Below are 16,495 nucleotides of genomic sequence, written 5' to 3' on the forward strand. Positions count from 1 at the left end.
TATAAGAGCTGGTGTTGGTCAAGGAGGAAAAAAAATGAATTTGTGGCAAAAGACAGGGAGGCAGGAGGGTGAGGCTGTTCCTTTGTGACTGTGGAATTTGCAACACCTTTGTCTTGCAGTTTCCTTTATATGAGGATGGCAGCCTTTTTAGGAGCGTGTTAACACCTTTACATTAATTAATCTTTAATACCTTACATCCAAGATCTGTGGTGGAAGTGCTGGCACTGTTATCTGAAGGCAGTTGCCAAAATCAGTGCAGCGTGTTAGATATCCCAAAGAGCTGTTTAGTTTTAGTTGTGTTGAGAAGTGCATATGAAAAGTAAAATGAAATGAGGGGAATCCTTTGGCCTGCAAACACTCCGTCCAACACCATAGGAGTGACTTTGAGTGGAGGCCGTTGTTGTGCCTGTTGGGGTGGGTTTGAAGTGCTCGATCAGCCTCAGCTCCTTCCTGATTTGCTTATGGGCCTGAAAAATGTTTACCTGTTCATTGCAGCTCTTGCACTGAACTGTCTTGGGTCTGTTGCTGGAGGGAAGTAAGTGTGCCTGCATGAGGGGAGCACAAGGAGAGCATTCTTGGTCTGTTGTTCTTTCTCCCATCTTTTCCTCTTCCCTCGTCACGCCCCCTCTCCCATGCTGTGTGTCTGTCATGCCACGTGGGTCTAAAAACAAGATTTTAATAGGAGGGAGTAGGGGGAGGGCTGAGGTTTCAATGGAAAGATTCTTTATCCAGACTAGGTACTTATGGAAGTATCATTTTGGTACCAATAAGCCTACATTTCAGCTTCATGCTCTGTTTCTTCATCTGTTAGTTACATCTGATGTGAAATACTGACAATCATGCAAGCTAGGATTCCCACCTCCCATACTTAACTATGTAACAAACCGGGTTGTTTTTCCTCCCGGTCTGTGAGGCAGTTAAAGATCATTGAACTAAAGACTGTATAAATGCAACTGTCGCCAAGATAAATTAACTTGTCCTGCAGGAACAATGAATCCATTTAGGAGCTCTGAAAAGCAGGATTTTTGTTAGAAATTTGGAATCTGGCAAAATAGTGGGTTGGGGTGGGGGGAAACGCAGAGGTTCATGAAGGAGGCACAGGGTTTTTTCCCACCTTCATTCCTTAATTATATTTTTTTGCCTCTCTGCTTGCAGATTCTCACAAACACAAAGATAAACACAAAGACCGAGAACACCGGCACAAAGAGCACAAGAAGGACAAGGAGAAAGACCGGGAAAAGTCCAAGCACAGTAATAGGTGAGGAAAAAACTAAGTCCTCTGAGGCTAAAACGCAGTTGTTCATGCAGTCTTAGAATTGTTGTGATGAGGATGGAATTGCTGCATTTTGAATGGGGTTTATGAGTGGAAGTGATTAAAGCCCGACATGTGATGCATGTGTTTCCGTATGGGTAGTTTGTGCATCTTGCAGATTTTAGCCAATACTTCTGTATGAAAGATTATTGTATTGAAAGCATAGTGTGACTGAAGGTGTTGAAAGCTATTTTAACCCCATCTTCATGAAGATGGATGAATATTGCTCGTAATCCTTTGTGTGCTTCCAATTCATTGTCAGAAATTTGGAGCTCATATGAGTGTTGGTTTAAATAAGCCCCATTGTTTTAGCTTGTGGAATTTGATGTGATTATTCAGCTTCCTAATAACTAGTGGTAGCTGGAAAGATGGTCCCCAGAGTGATGACATCGCCGTTGGCCTTGTCCCACAGAGCCTGAAGATGTCAGCGCTACGAGGCGGTGTTGTGGGGCAGCCTGTATGTTTGTCAGGCATTCTGAGCACATCCCAGCCGGGTTAGATGGTAGGTGTGCAAGGGTTGCCTGCTGATTTGTCTGCTCTGAATGGTGACTCCACCCCCACTGCCTGGGGAACCTGTTGTGTGGAAGTCAGCAGCGATTCCACCCACACCGAGCATCAGCATTTGTGATGGTGCTGGGCTCTGGGGGTGGATGCTGCGGGCCAGTTGGTAACCACGTGTAGGTGCAGAATTGCAAGAACCAGGGGGTGCAGCTCTGTCCTCGGTGAAGCTGTGTGACGCAGCGCAGGGTGAGTGTCACAGTGTTACTCAGAAAAGCTTTCCTGCTTGTATCTCCTGACTTACAAGTGCCATGAGATGTGCGTTGCCTATTTGCAGGTCAGTCACAGGAGGGTCAGCTGCTGATGTGATGCCCGGTAACTGGCAGACAGTGTTTGTGTTAGGGCCAGGCAGATGTTATTAGCTAATGGCTGTGCAACTGTGAGAACACAAACTGAAGTAGAAGACTGGATTAACAATTTCTGTTAACTAAAGTAGAAGACGGGTGGGAAAAATGAGTCCTTACTGAGCAGTGGGTTTGTTCCTTTGGGGTCGTGCTTTGTTTCCTGTGACCTTTTAGAAAAATAACACAACCTTGCTGTTCAAAAGAAGTTTCTTCTTCTTCTTTTTTTTTTTTTTTTTTTTGAAAATAAATAGTTGACAGAAAAGAAAAATCTTGGCAAATAGTTCTCAGCATTTACTGACTTCCATGGCAAAGACTGCACGTTTTGGATGTGTTGTTTGCTCTTTTCTCTGCTGACATATCTGTATTGCCTTATTTCTCATTTTTCTGATTTTTCAAGCATGCACCCAGTACTGACTTTGCCTCCCTGTTCCAAGAGTTGATTGCTTTACTTGGAAACCATTCTCCTACAATCCTAGCAAAATACATTCTTTTGTGAGGAGTAGTGTAAGCACAGTCTTTAAATTTCCAGAACTCATTAATGATTTTGTTTTATTTGTGTGGGAGGTAGAAAGATATTTTTAACTAGCAGAAATATTTTTTACCAAGTGCACATGATTTGTAACTCAAAGCTGCCCAGTACTAATTGTGTAAATAAGTATCAAAGCAGTGAAAAGGCTAATCTTCTGTGTAAGTTGTAGCTTTGCCATGAGATATGTAAACGTTCTTTATCTTGAAGTAATTCCTTCCTCCCTGCAGCGTTGCCTTGAAATCCCTGTAAGAAAGGGAGCCCTTTTCTAGGCACTGTACATAAAGCTTTCAGATATTTTCATCTGGCTATTAAGTATTGATTTGTTCTGTGAGCACAATATACTGTATTTTTTCCTTACCTAAAAGCGTGCAGCTATGTAGATAGTATGACTGCTGCACTTATGTGCAGAGCTGTGCTTCAAGGCATGTTCTGGGGGGAGGATGTGACATTGCTCTGCTCCTCAGTCCCCTACACGTGGTGGGATAGTTCCCCATGCTGAGTGCACAGCTTCCAAATATTTTCTGTAGCATTTTACTATGGTATTTTCTGCCTTTTAAACTGACACCTCAAAGGTGAATGTATCATATGTTGAATCACAAGACACGCAGCCCTGAAGATGTCATTCAGGGAAGATAATGTACACAGCCATGTGTGCAGCGCTCGCTTTGGATCCCTCCTTCAGGAGCCCTCTGCAGTCTGCACTGCCCCATTCGTGTTCAGTCATGCACAAGGTATGTGGCTGCTTGCTGTGTAAACCCAGCTGACTTCTAACAAACCTGTCAGAAATAACTGACTCATAATTGAAATGTAAGCACTTCTTCCCCAAATCTTTTGATTCGGCTGTCATTCATGTAATTCTATAAATACCGAGGTGTGCCTGTAAGGGATGGATTTAGGCAGCAGTTGTCTCGTGAAGGAGGCAGCCTAGCAGCTCACTGCGTGACAGTGGAGGAGGAGGGAGATCTGTGGCGAGCTGGGAATTAATTACGTGAAGCAGAGTGGTGGGAAGGTTCTGAATGCAGTACATCCCCATGGCCTGGCAGCTGCTGGGTCTTCACGTGCAGGGTAAGACCCCAGGATTGCATGGCACACTGCTGAGTGACTGGGCACAGTGGGGAAGGACTGAGGTGTGCTGAATGCGGACTGGTGTGGGAACAGAATTCCTGCCTTTGCTGAAAATGGGGAGTTTCAGCCGGATAAAACTTCTGTGGTTAAATAGAATGTGAGCCTCAAAGAGGGCAAAAAGCAGTGTCGGCCATCCTGAAACTCCTCCTAGGCTTGCTTGTGCTATGAACTGCAGTTATGGGGCTGTCATTACAGTCGCTGTACCAAACCACTTGCCTGGGCACAACTAAGACGCAATGAGAAGTCTGGGCTTTAGGAAAGTCTCCATGACTATGCAACTGGTGTGAAATGGTTGGGAATCATTTGAGTGACTGCCAAGCGTCTGTGACTCCCTTACTGCTAAGCAAACAGGTTGCACTGGGCACCTTAAGTGGATTCTCAATCGCTTTGCTGTTTTAATCGCTTTTAATTTCACCAGCAGTCAGAGTGGGGGTAATTTCTTGGTGTGGAAACAGCACAGAATCAGAGCAGGTGAGCACACAGTGGTTGTTTGGCTCTGAGGCCCTGCCCTGCTGGTGAGGATCCTAATAGCCATTTTCTTTGCAGAACCTTAGAAAATAAAATTACTTCTTCATAGTGAAGTTCCTCCTCTGGCAATGAAATAGCAGTTTAAAAATAGCCATTACTTCATTAAAAATGAGAAATTTCACAGTAATAAGGGGTTTTCCAATGACTTTTACCTACATGGGGATTTTTTACAGCGTTTGATAAGAGCCTGATGCTAAAACTGAATGATTCCAAAAAGTTTTAAATAAGTAGAATTGCACATAAATCTTCAGAAAATCCATTCAGTACATCAAAAAGAAAAAAAAAAAAGCTGCTTTGTTATTGCAAGAAGCATTCAGTGTGTCTTTCAGTTCTCAAAGAGATTTAGCAGAAATCCAAGCCATTTTTCAGGAGAAACCTGGGTTGGCACCGCTGATATATTAGAGAGTGTGAAGAGTCCCTTCACTGCGTTCTGAGGAGCACAGCGTTGCACTGCATGCTGTATAAACCTGGAGGATGGCCTGGGTGTGCCTGGAGCAGAGCATTTTTTATCCATCTGTAATAATTCGACAGTTTCATCTGCTGCCCTGTATTTTAGGCTGCTAAAATAAAGCCTACATCAGGAAGGCAGAAAAACTGCTCTGCAGGAGAACGAATGTTTTCTGTATGCAGACTTTGAAGGAAGGATCTAAACTGCCAAGATAAAGTCTCAGATACATCTAAAATAGATAATCTTGATTTCATGTGGCAGAAATGTGTGGACTGGTACGTGGAACTTCTTAATTTTGCTTCTTGCTTTCCTCCTCTCCCACTCACAAGATGACAGTTCTGTGTGCTAACTACATTTGCAGCTGTAGTAAATGGGGAGAGAACATTCATACGACGCAGCTCTTCGTGGTCACCCCTCAAAGAAAGAAAATGCAAAGCCCATTTGAGTAAAATCCTTATCAAAGTGTAAATCCATATCACTATCAAATTCTTTTCTTTTGTTCCTTCTCTCAACCCTTTATTTCCTGATCCCCTAAGGAAAATCTTATACCATCCATCAGATACAAATGTCAGCAGTTAAGAAATGAAATAAAACGAACTAAATGTGATGTGACAATAGGTTTCTGATCTCTGGGAGACAAGCCTTTCAAACAAGGAGGCTGTGAAATAATGAAGTAATGGGCCCTTTGGAACCAGGGCTTGTTAGAGGTTGGGTAAGAAGCACTGGCAGTAATGAGTGTCTTTCTGCTCGATGTCTTGGGCTTTGTGCACAGTGTGGGCTGCACGGTGCAGGAAGGGCTGTGACAGTGAATGGCAGTGCAGTGGCTGCTCCTGCACACTGATCCCTCTTGTCAGTGTGATGGGCATCTCTGCTGCAGGAAAACACCCTCCGTCAGATTGCATATTCCCTCTGCTTACTGAATCTCTTATGATCACAGCTTCAGATGAACAGAGGCATGGAACAGAAGGGGTTTATTGACCTGATCTCCATTGGCATCTCTGCATTTCATGGTTTTGCTAGGAAAAACATATTCCAAATGCTTGCTGCTGGAGAATGACGATAAATTTCAGTTCTGTCATCTTGCACCTCCTGACTGATTTATTGCATGATCCCTATCTGCTAAGAACTGTGTGCATTTGGGGAATGGAGATGCAGAGATATCTGACCTAAAGGGGGGAAAAAAGCCATTTTAGGGAGGATTTCAGCCCTCTGCCTCCTGTGTGGGTGTATGTTTTTCTTTGATGTTGAAGCACACAGTTGACCTTGATCAATTTTCTAACGTGGTGCCTCCTAGTACTAAAAATTTTTGCTTTGTTTGATGCTCTGATTCCAGTGCAAGCATTGAAATGAAAGTACGTGCCTCAGTGTGCTCGTACCATTCTGTTTCCTCGTGTTATCAGCTAGTGGTTAACCCAGCTTTTTATCTTGTTCTTCTCGCTGAAGGCTTGATCTGTTATCTGCGAGCTCTGGAGGAAAGACCCTGTTTAACTCTGGGAAGAGCAGTTTCAGGGTTGGTTGTTTTTTGTTTTTTTTTTTATTATACTGCTGAAATCCCAGCAGAACCACTGGGGCTCACGTGTTCATACCCTGTAATACTGTATGATAACCTGATAACAGCGAGTGTGAAATTCTGCAAGCCAGCTGAAACCTTGTCCTTCAGTGGGGTGCCTTGGTTCTGAAACGCTCCCTGCACAGTCAGCCCTTCCTCGGTGCGCATTCGTGGATGACCACATTTTTCCATTAGTGCTGTACTACGTCAAAGGGGACATGGGCTGCGTAAGCTACGCTTTGTCCCTATTGTGTTGTTAGATTTAGGCTAAAATCACAGCTTCCTTTTTATTTTACGCTTCAGTTGCGTTGTAGCAGTTAGCGAGTAGGCAAGCAGAGCTCAGCTTGCAGCCGGCTCTGATGCTCGCTCATAGCAGATTCCCAGGCACAAGCTAATTACAGCTGAGAAAATGAGAGAGGGGAAATAAGAGACACTTTAGATAAAGCGTCCTTCCCAGCTTGTGATTTTGAAGCTGGAATGGAAAGGGCCTGGGAAGGGATTATTAACGTGCATAAATGGCACCTGAAGAATGCGGGGTTAAATTATGGCAAAGCTGTTGCGGTTTGAAGAAGGAAGCTGTGATCTGCACATCTGCAGCTCTTTCCACTTGTTACTTTCCAGTGTGAGAGGAGCCTCAGCAGCTGCTGCCAGGTGCCTGATCTCCCCCATTCCCCTTCCTGCAGGCCCCCTTACTGGGAAATACAGCTACGCTTCCAGGGGAAATGGTTGCTTCTGTTGCATTGATTGCCTCTGCTTCAGCCTGAGCCCTCCAAAGCCTTCAAATGCCCTTGTTCGTACTCAAACACTCAGTGAAATGCAGTAAGCTTGCAAAAGGGCTGCAGGGTCCGAGGAGAAGCGTTACTGCTTATCTGGCCTTTGTTTGAACTGAGCCAGCACCAGGAGATTGCTATGGATGATGCAGTCTCTGGTTCTGCCTGTATGGTATGATATCCTACTCGGCTGTATGTCATAATAACAACAAATAAATGGTTGTCAGCGTTAAGTACCATCAGAGATGTGTCTTGGAGTGCTGTGGTTCAGCTGTAAAGGTCTGGGTGCAGAGGAAGCTCTCGTTTTCTCAGTGGGCCTGGATGTTTCTAAAGCAGGTTGGGGGCAGCTTTGTTAGGATCCACGTGTTCTCTAGTCAAGCTGACTTGCAGTGAAGTTTTCCTCCATCTAGAGGGGCTTTGCTGTCCTACTTCAGTGACTGCAGGCTGGATTCTCAGCAGAGGGGTACGTGTAGCAACGACACCGAAGGATCCACAGTGCTTTGAGAAGTGGATTTGAGATAAAAAAAAATACCTGGGTGTGCGTGGTCTTGACCCCTTTTTCTTTTGTTGTTCTGTTTCTTAAAGAAAAGCATATTTTTCCTCCGATTTTGAATCTGCAAGGAAGTCAGACTTCTGATCTTTAAATTGTTCCCAATGCCTCCTAATAATAGCATTGGGAATGTCTGGAAATAGCTTCTGATGGAAGGCTGAAACCTCTTCCCCAGGTCAGGGATGATGGCAACCCATTGCCCTCTCTCTTCTTTTCAGAGTAGTGTGGTGGTTGTGTTCCCCCAGAGGCTCGCCTGAGTGTCTCAGCCATCTGAAACATCACAATTGCTCAGCTGCTGGCTGAAGTTAATACGTGAGAAACTTGCTTTGCTTTTAGAGAAAAATAAGTACATTTTCTCAGGATTGTCTGTTGAGGTCTTTGTTATCAGTGTTTCCAAATCAGATGTTTATGTGGGGAATTTCTTCATCACCAGGACCAACAAGCCAAGACCTCAGGACAAGTCACCAGTACCAGCTGTTTTGAAAATGAGCTGCAGAGTGAAACGAGAGACTGACTTATCTTGGGTTATCTGAGCCCATGGTGCTTCAGTGAGAAATGCTACAGCTTGCTGCCAAGGGAAGAGGAGGGATGATCTTGTGATTATTATTTTTTTTTTTTTTTTATGAAAATAAGGCCAACTCAGGAAGCCAAACTTGTTGATTCTGACCCCAGTGCTGGCCAATGTTAGCTGTAGATTACATGCTGCTTTTTAGTGATGGCCCCTTTCAATTCCTCTTCAATAAGGGATATCGTCTGGGTTTCTACATAAGCAAGAATAAGTTTTTAGGAACCTTTTCCTTCCAGCATACGTGTAAGCATTCAGCACATACAAAAACTCTTGCCATTTCTCTAGGCCAAGTGGGTTTTCTGCCTTTTTCAGATTTAGCTTTGCAGACGTAGATTAATAAATAACAATCTGTTTCAGTAACATTTTGTGTACCTCACAATGCTCTACTCATCACACTGAAAGCTACCAGTAAAAAAGAGTGTGGTTGCAAAAACTAAAGCCAAAAGTAAAGCCTTTTCTTCTTTTCTTGCTATTCTGAACTTCCAAGGAACAGGCACCATGATGAACTGTACGTTAGAGAGCCAACTCCACTGATGGCAGCCTATGCCATGCTTTGGAGATGCAAATTGTTGTCTCAGTAAAACATGTTATTGCAGGTAGAATTTAAAAACCAAATAAGAACAAGAAAGCGTAGGAAAGCAGACACAGGCAGACTTGCAGAGAATAAAATGGATCTCAGCTGTGTGTGTTTGTTCTTTGGGTTGTTGTGGGTTTTTTGTATGTACATGGTGATACACCTTTGTAATGAAAAAACTTCACTCTTTGGCGGGTGAGGTGCCCATCTTGCATACAGATCACAGAACAAGGTACCAAGTCAGAATTTTCAGATTTCTCTGAGTTTAAAAATGATTAAACACACACATGGGGTTTTGTGCTTTCAGATGCTCACTGAATCTAGTTGATGCAAAAGAAAATGAGATGGGTATCTTGAGCCTCAGAGACAGTGATGAACAGGAGAGAGAAAATGGGATGTGAGGTCTGAGCAAGAGCAGCAGGGGCATCTCCTGGGTGTCTGAGATCCAGTGTCAGGATGTTCTGTATGTGCTCGCATGTCTTGATCACGCAGCGTGCATAACACGATCTGCAGGGTAAGAATAGTCTGCAGTTGTTGAAACTTTGCTCACAGCCAACATGTGCTGTGTGTCTGTCTGCAAGAATTTCTAGAGTGCCGCTGCCCTTTAATGTTTGTGTAATTCCATACTGTTTTATATGTAGCATGAAGAGAAGTTGCTGGAGAGTTAAAAATGAAACCGGTTTCTCTTCCTACTGATCTCTTGATGCAACACAGCATATGAGTGTGCTGAGTTCCTCTAGAGTTAAATTTTCTTACTTCAGCTGCTTTGGCGTGGAAGGCCAAGCGTGTGTTTATTGCACTGTGTGCTGCCTTAGGCATGAATAATTGAGGCCCTTAGTAGATGGCCCTTAGTCCTGGGCCATTTGTGCTGGTGTTACTTGGGGTGCTGAAACTCGCTGGACTTTGCAGCTGGGTGTGGACTGAAATATTTGTGATTAGTTGCCTTCCTCTTAATCATACAAGCTTCACGGGAGCTGGCTAGTGTGCTGTGTGCTTTATGTAGCCATCAAACAGCCAGGTCTTTTGCAGTTGGTTGTTTTTTGTTTTTTTAATAGAAACATGACTTGAAGCACGTCTTCTTCCAAAGTTCCTCTCTTACCCTACGTTCTAGGCTTGCTGTTCTGCAGGATTGCATTCTCCCAGATTGGTTAGGGCTTGTGCTTTGGTGCTGAAATAAGCAAAATAAGGAAGCTGCCTATTTCTAGTAAAGCTTTGCTTTATGTTGCATTGTCTGTAGCAGCTTGCCTCAGAGAGCAGCAGGGGTGGAGCGAGCCAAGGGTGGAGGACTGGGAACCAGCAGCGTGAGCAAGGCAGCTCACTTGGTGAGCTATTGCCCGACGAGAAGAGAGACTGATTTCCTCTGTGCCTTTGACCTGCTTCAGCCCAGGGTGGGCTCAGGCAGTCCTCACAGCCTTTTCTGTTTAGCACTGTATAAACACAAGGACATCACATATCCTGTCTGCACTACTTTCCCATCTGTTTGGGAATAGTAAAGATCAGTGATCTTTCTCTTACTTTCAGAGATGAGAGCTGTTAAAAAGATAAACTTGTGCCTGAATGAAAGCTCATATGGGCATTGATGAGACGGGCAGATCTATTTCACTGACCTTTATATGGACGTAAAGAAAAGCAGAAACAGGGGGAATTGAACCTAAAGCACTGAACTTAAAGTGCAGTGACTGAGGATCTTGTTGGCAGCACAGGCTGACAGGGTTTCCTGATGTGAACTGCTTGTTGCGGTTTTGTGGTACATTCCCTTCCTGATCCTCTTCTTGAGGAGGGTGGATGACATGTAATGGGAGACTGCTGGATCTTCCTGCTAGTGATCACCTTTGTTTTGGGGCTGGTAATGATTGGAACTTCTGGATCTGTTCTTATCATTGGGATTTAACTGTATTGCTCAGTTCTTCTCAGGCATCCCCAAACATCCTCTTGTCTTGCAGTGAGCACAAAGACTCCTCGGAAAAGAAACATAAAGACAAGGAGAAAACCAAACACAAAGATGGCAGCTCAGAGAAACACAAAGACAAACACAAAGATAAAGACAAGGAGAAGAGAAAGGAGGAAAAGGTAGGTGTCTCCTGCAGGGGAGACAAGAGGATGAGCCTGTTTCACACAGCTGAATGGTAAAGAAGAAGAAAAAGTCAGTGGATACACGTTGCTTACATTTCCAAGTTCTGTGGACCTGGAGAGATGTATCCCAGCCCTGAGGACTGGAGATGTGCTTTGTGGGGTGCCAGATGAGAGATTACAAGGGCTTTATCTGCAGATATTGTGAGCGAAGACAGTTTCACAGTGGAGCCGTGTCCATTTCTTTTACATTTTTCCATGTTAGTATTTTGACAAACTTAAGATTCAGAGACAAGATTAAGAAAATCTATTAATTGCATTGCTGTGTGAGGACAAACAGATGAGTAGTGAGTGCTGCATGAATTCTACGCTTCAGTTCCTTCAGTAAAAAGCCAAGGGCCAGAAAATACTGACTTCTGATGACTGCTCGGCAAAAATTGTTGCTATTCTTGGTGTGTCATGTAGTTCTCTCAAGTCTGCAGGTGATAAAAGTGCTGGTCACAGTGCCCTTTGGTTCCCTCAGTAAGTTAAATACTCTGCTTGTGTTGGAAAAAACAAGTGGCTCTGGGCAATACTGATCAGGTCCTACTTTTCGTGTTTTTCAGATTAAATTATCTTCTGGTGATATAAAAATAAAGAAGGAAAAGGAAAATGGTTTCTCCAGGTAAGCAATAAGGCCTATGATCTGGAAAAAGTAGCATTTTGACTTTTCATTGCTCAGAATTTTGATTCTTCTCACTTGGTCGTGGGGGAAAAAAAAGAATGCTTTTGACCTCTTCAGATGATATATATACATCTCAATTAAAGAAATTGGTAATTGATCCATTCGTTGATTTGTGATGGAGCTGTTGAACACCTGGTATCATCCTGCACGTGCTGGGTGTATCCAGGTATCAAGCAGTTAAATTCTGCTGAGAACGGATTAAATGATGGGAAAAAATATTAGCTGGAGTTGAAAGAACCTCTGTTATAATTGTAAAAGTGATACCTGAACCCTGCAAGCTGTCTTTTGGAGATGGCCTTGTGAAGGTAAGCAACTAGAGGCTAAAGCCTTTCTGGGTAAGAAAGATGATTATGTAAAATGAGAAGCGCCTTCCAAGTCTGGACATCCTACTAAATTCCTGCCACTAATTAGAAATGAACTTAAGCATATGTGAACTAAATGAACTTCAATATTGTGCTACTTGTGCTTAAATATTGTACTGTTACTTAATAGTCTTACTTTTAAAATCATGAAGTGAGTAACTGATAGAAAAATATCAATTTGTTGCAATGTTTGACCAGCTAAGATCTGTCACTTGTGTAAATCCAGCCATTGGTTATTTTTAAGATGGTACCTCTGGTCCATTGACATCGGACCATGGTGTGATAGCTGTGTCCACATATGCTTTCAGGATAGTTTTCAATCCTTTGTCCAGTTCCATGAACCCACTTAAAAAAAAAAAATCCAGCATCTCCTTGGTCTCACTGTGATGCAGAAGGAATGGGAGAAGGAACCTGTCTAAGTCACAGCGCCTGGTAGTGGTTCGTTCCACATTTTGCACGTGCCCTTGTCTGTTTTATTTCCGTTCTCCAGCTCTGTGGCTGTGCGTGGCACAGGAGAGAGGCGCCCTCTCCAGGTCCTTTTGGGAACTCTCTGGAAATAGAAAGCAATGATCTTCCAGGCCCAGCTGTTTAGCAGTTTTGTGTGCGTGTGCTGCTCTCACTGGAGATGCTGGATGTTCTCACGTTAAAGTAACTGGGTCCTCTATTGGTCTAAAAGTGACTTCTGTGTTTGTGAAAGAAACCCGGAGTAATCACTGCAGTTGTGCCTTCTTCAAGGCCAACATCTGGTGAAGAGCCATCAGTCTCCTGCTGAAACGTTCATTTACAAGTTCAGATGGTTTTGATTTGCTTCTTTGAGACTTGGTTGGAGAAGCAGTATTACAGTCTTGGGAACAATGCGAGTCAAGCTTCAGCTTGGTCATTCTTCTTTTAATGTGATCACTCTTCATTTTGCACTATTACAAAATGTTGGGAAATGCTGTGTTAAAATAGATGAGATAAAATTCCTAACAGCCTAACAAGCAGTAGTACGAGGTTTCTGCCTGAAGGAAGAATAATTAGATGGGACAAATACCTGTTTTTCTGTAGACGTTTTGCGACTGTGCATACTGCAGACTCATGTCTTAGCAATCCCACAGAAATGGCTTCTTAACAGCAGCAAAGAAAACGTACCTGTTTTCTTTCTGCATCTTTCAGCACTGCAGAGGCTTTACAGCTGTGAAAGAGCAAACTGTCTTGTTCTGCTTCACGGGCACATTATCAGCTAAAATAAGACTCCAGAATGTCTCTTGCTGCCTGCCATCTACAAAGCAGAATGCGGCTTTTTTTTTCCCCCAATTGCAGATTCTGCATGTTGACTTGGAAACTGAGTCAGTTTGACATAGAAACTTGATTGAATACAAATAGGAAAGCCCAAGACAGCACTGTAACTTTTTGTACCTGAGTGAAATGGCGTTAAGTGCTTCCAAATGTAATTCTGGACTTTTTGTGATGTCTTTTTTATTTTTGAAGATAAGTGAAATGCTTCTGTGAAATCTGGAAATAATGAGTTTGTTTAAAGAGATGGCCTCTGTGCCCACTCATACCCTATTTTTCTTTTGCTACTGGTGTTCAGGGGGATTATTATGTCTGAAAGCACTGAGCTTAATTTAGTACTTGTGGTTTGAAGGGAACAGGATTGTTTGCTTCCCACAGTTTGGATACTGAAGAGAGACTAATCAGTTTAAGTTTGCCAGATCTTTGTTTTCTTCTCTGCTTTTTCATATGTATCAATATTTAGTTTGCAAAACATTCAGTAATATAGCTTTCAAATCTCTGCTTGTTTGGCAGTCTTTTACCGGACTCAGTAAGGATACTGAACTGAAATTATATGATGTTCCTATCTGACTACAAGATACACGATTTCAGTTTTGTTTTAAAAGTGCTGGAAGCTGCAGTTGTTTCTTTGAGACTTTCAGTAAAAACAGTGAAATCTAAGCTGTGTGTAAACAATTGGTCTTGATGTAGCTTGAAAAATAGAAAATATGGGAATGCTGAAAGCCTTTCTGCTTGTGCTGCCTGCAGAAGTTGAGAGAACTTTGGGTCTTTGGCATGTGAGGAAGAAGACCCATTCCCAAACTAGAAGATGTGTCTGTTTTGCATCTGATCATTTCTTAAACGAAGAAGCATGCACTTTGAAGTTGAGAACCACCTTTATTTGTTTCTTTCTGTAGTCCACCGCGTATTAAAGATGAACCAGATGATGACGGGTTTTATGCTTCTCCTAAAGAGGACTCCAAACCCCTGAAGAGGCCTCGAGAAGATGACGAGTAAGTGGCCTGGGTACTGGGGACTTGAATGCTTGGCTCTAAAAAGAGAACACCAAGGGAGCAAGTAGGATATGAGATATTCAGCCTGGACTGGGGAACTGGAGACCTGAGACCAAATTCCTTGTGCTGTTAGAAGTTTTCTGAACAGGATAAGGGTAGCTTTTGTGTTGTCCATGGAAAAAAATACCATTATCTGCTTCTCCAGATAGTTCTGTGCAGAGCTGCAGTGTTAGTAAATGGGGGGGAAAAGGAAAAAAAAAAAAAAAGTGAGAAGGGACCAATGAAGACTATAAAACATAAGTCTGAATAAGTGTGGTATTAACGCTAGCTAAGTGGCTGCAGTGGTTTCTGTTGGGTGAGCAAATGACTATACAAGAGGAAGAAAATGCAGTCATCCTGTTCAGCATAGAGGAGAGGTTCACATGCACTGCATGGCATGATTCCCTTTTAAAAGTGTCTAAATATGTTGTGGATTATGCTGAGGAGTTTTCTCTAAGTCAAAAGAAAGCTCATGTGAGATTTGCCTGATGTATAGTAGCCTGCCCAGTAAAATAAAAGGGCAGTTACATCATGCTGTGATCTGTCACCATCTATGTATGTCCAGCTTTTTAGAGTGTGACCTTATTAGTAGCCTAGACTTAAAGGCTTGGAGGAGTTTACCCACAGTGGCATTCAGTTCCAATGTGATATTTCCCAGTGTCCAAGAGACATGGGTGTGACATCTTTTCTTTTGTGTAATCTTTTGCTGCCTTATGTTAAGACCTCCCATCTCATGTCTGCAATGGAAAGATTAAGAATTTGCCAGCAGTCAATTTTGCTGTTGTTCAAACTAGTGGGGGATGCAAAAAGTGGGCCTTGGAGGCAGGTCCCAGACTGATGATTACAAGAGGGACAGCAGGGTTGGGGGAAACATGCCGCTGAGCTTTTGTTGATTTATTCTATCCCATGTAATCACTGGGTGACTGCTAATACTCTTTAGTTGCTTCTCCATCGAGTAAAATTTTTGTGTCAGCAGTCTGAAACTTCTTCTGGGCAACTATTTACAGTTAGAGCCTATGGATTTTAGATTGTTTGTAGGCTTTTCTGCTGGATAAACCTTATTCTGTCTTCTGAGAACAGAGTGCAAAATGATTTTATTCAGAGATTAAACGTGCCAGTAATACTATGAACTTGAACACACATTTTGAACATGTATGACTTTATATTTTTGTACTGGAAGATGGGTGATTTTCATCAGCTAGTCTTTGTTCTCACAGCGCTGACTACAAACCCAAGAAAATCAAAACAGAAGACATTAAAAAAGCGAAGAAAAGGAAACAAGAAGAAGAAGAGGTAATGTGAAAGATAAGTTTGCTCCTAGCAAGAAAAGCAAGACTGACAATTTGGTATTGAGTTGTGTAGAGCAAGAGGAGTCAAATTCAAAGGGAAAGAGGCGAGGATTGGTCCTGGGACAAAGCTGTGTGTAGCAATCAGACTTGGAGTGCAGGTTAACTCATCTGGGCCATAATGTATAAAGTCAGGGGAACTTTGTCTGCTACACTTAAAGTAAAGGATGGAAGGGATGTTTCCAGAATTCACAGTGTGTTCCGGGTGGTTCAATCTTTCTGCTAAGTATAGTCTGCAGGGAGTAGAAGAGCCTTACTGACAGCACTTGGTAACTGCACAGGTAATGTAGGGCTGTTCAGAAACAGAGGAGATGAAGCTTAGGTTAGTCACTGGAAAGACATTTAAAGCTTTTAGATGAAACCCAGGATGTAAATTTGGAAAGGGAGGTGGTGTTGAGGTTAGCCATAATTGGAGTCTTGAGAACTATGCTGCTATGTCTAGCAAAGGCACCTTTGTGAAGCACATGTTGCAGGCAGCTCCTGGAAACTTGATTAATTCTCTAGTTTAATGAAAGTGTCTTTATAGAGAGCATATACTATTTCCAAGAAGCCACCTCATAGTGATGTAATTTATGCTCTGTAGCATTTGCCAGGGTGGATATAACTAGTGCACACCAAGGAGGCTGTTCCTATAATTAAGCAATCATGTCACCGTGGCCCAAACTTACCACTTATCAGGTGAGGCAGAATAAGTGGTTGTTGTGTGCACTTAATATGTTCCACCTCTAAGGTAAATAGTTTGGTTTAAAACTTTGAAGTGTGACTGTCAGCAGAGTTTGACTTAAACGTGCACTTCGATCATCCTGTTTGCATTTAGGTTTCAGTAATTCAG

General features: G+C 42.8%; 1 protein-coding gene across 1 annotated transcript in view; it reads left to right on the top strand.

Moving 5' to 3' along the window:
• TOP1 (DNA topoisomerase I) overlaps window positions 1-16,495 on the top strand; it is a 62,385-nt gene that overhangs the window by 26,374 nt on the left and 19,516 nt on the right. Inside the window, exons 3-7 of the mRNA XM_052684240.1 lie at window positions 1,156-1,258; window positions 10,799-10,925; window positions 11,531-11,589; window positions 14,183-14,278; window positions 15,535-15,610. Of these exons, the coding sequence (XP_052540200.1) occupies window positions 1,156-1,258; window positions 10,799-10,925; window positions 11,531-11,589; window positions 14,183-14,278; window positions 15,535-15,610 (461 nt within the window). The remainder of the gene's footprint in view (window positions 1-1,155; window positions 1,259-10,798; window positions 10,926-11,530; window positions 11,590-14,182; window positions 14,279-15,534; window positions 15,611-16,495) is intronic.

This window comes from Tympanuchus pallidicinctus, unplaced genomic scaffold, assembly GCF_026119805.1.
Source record: "Tympanuchus pallidicinctus isolate F22 unplaced genomic scaffold, pur_lepc_1.0 scaffold20, whole genome shotgun sequence".
Taxonomy (NCBI): Eukaryota; Metazoa; Chordata; class Aves; order Galliformes; family Phasianidae; genus Tympanuchus; species Tympanuchus pallidicinctus.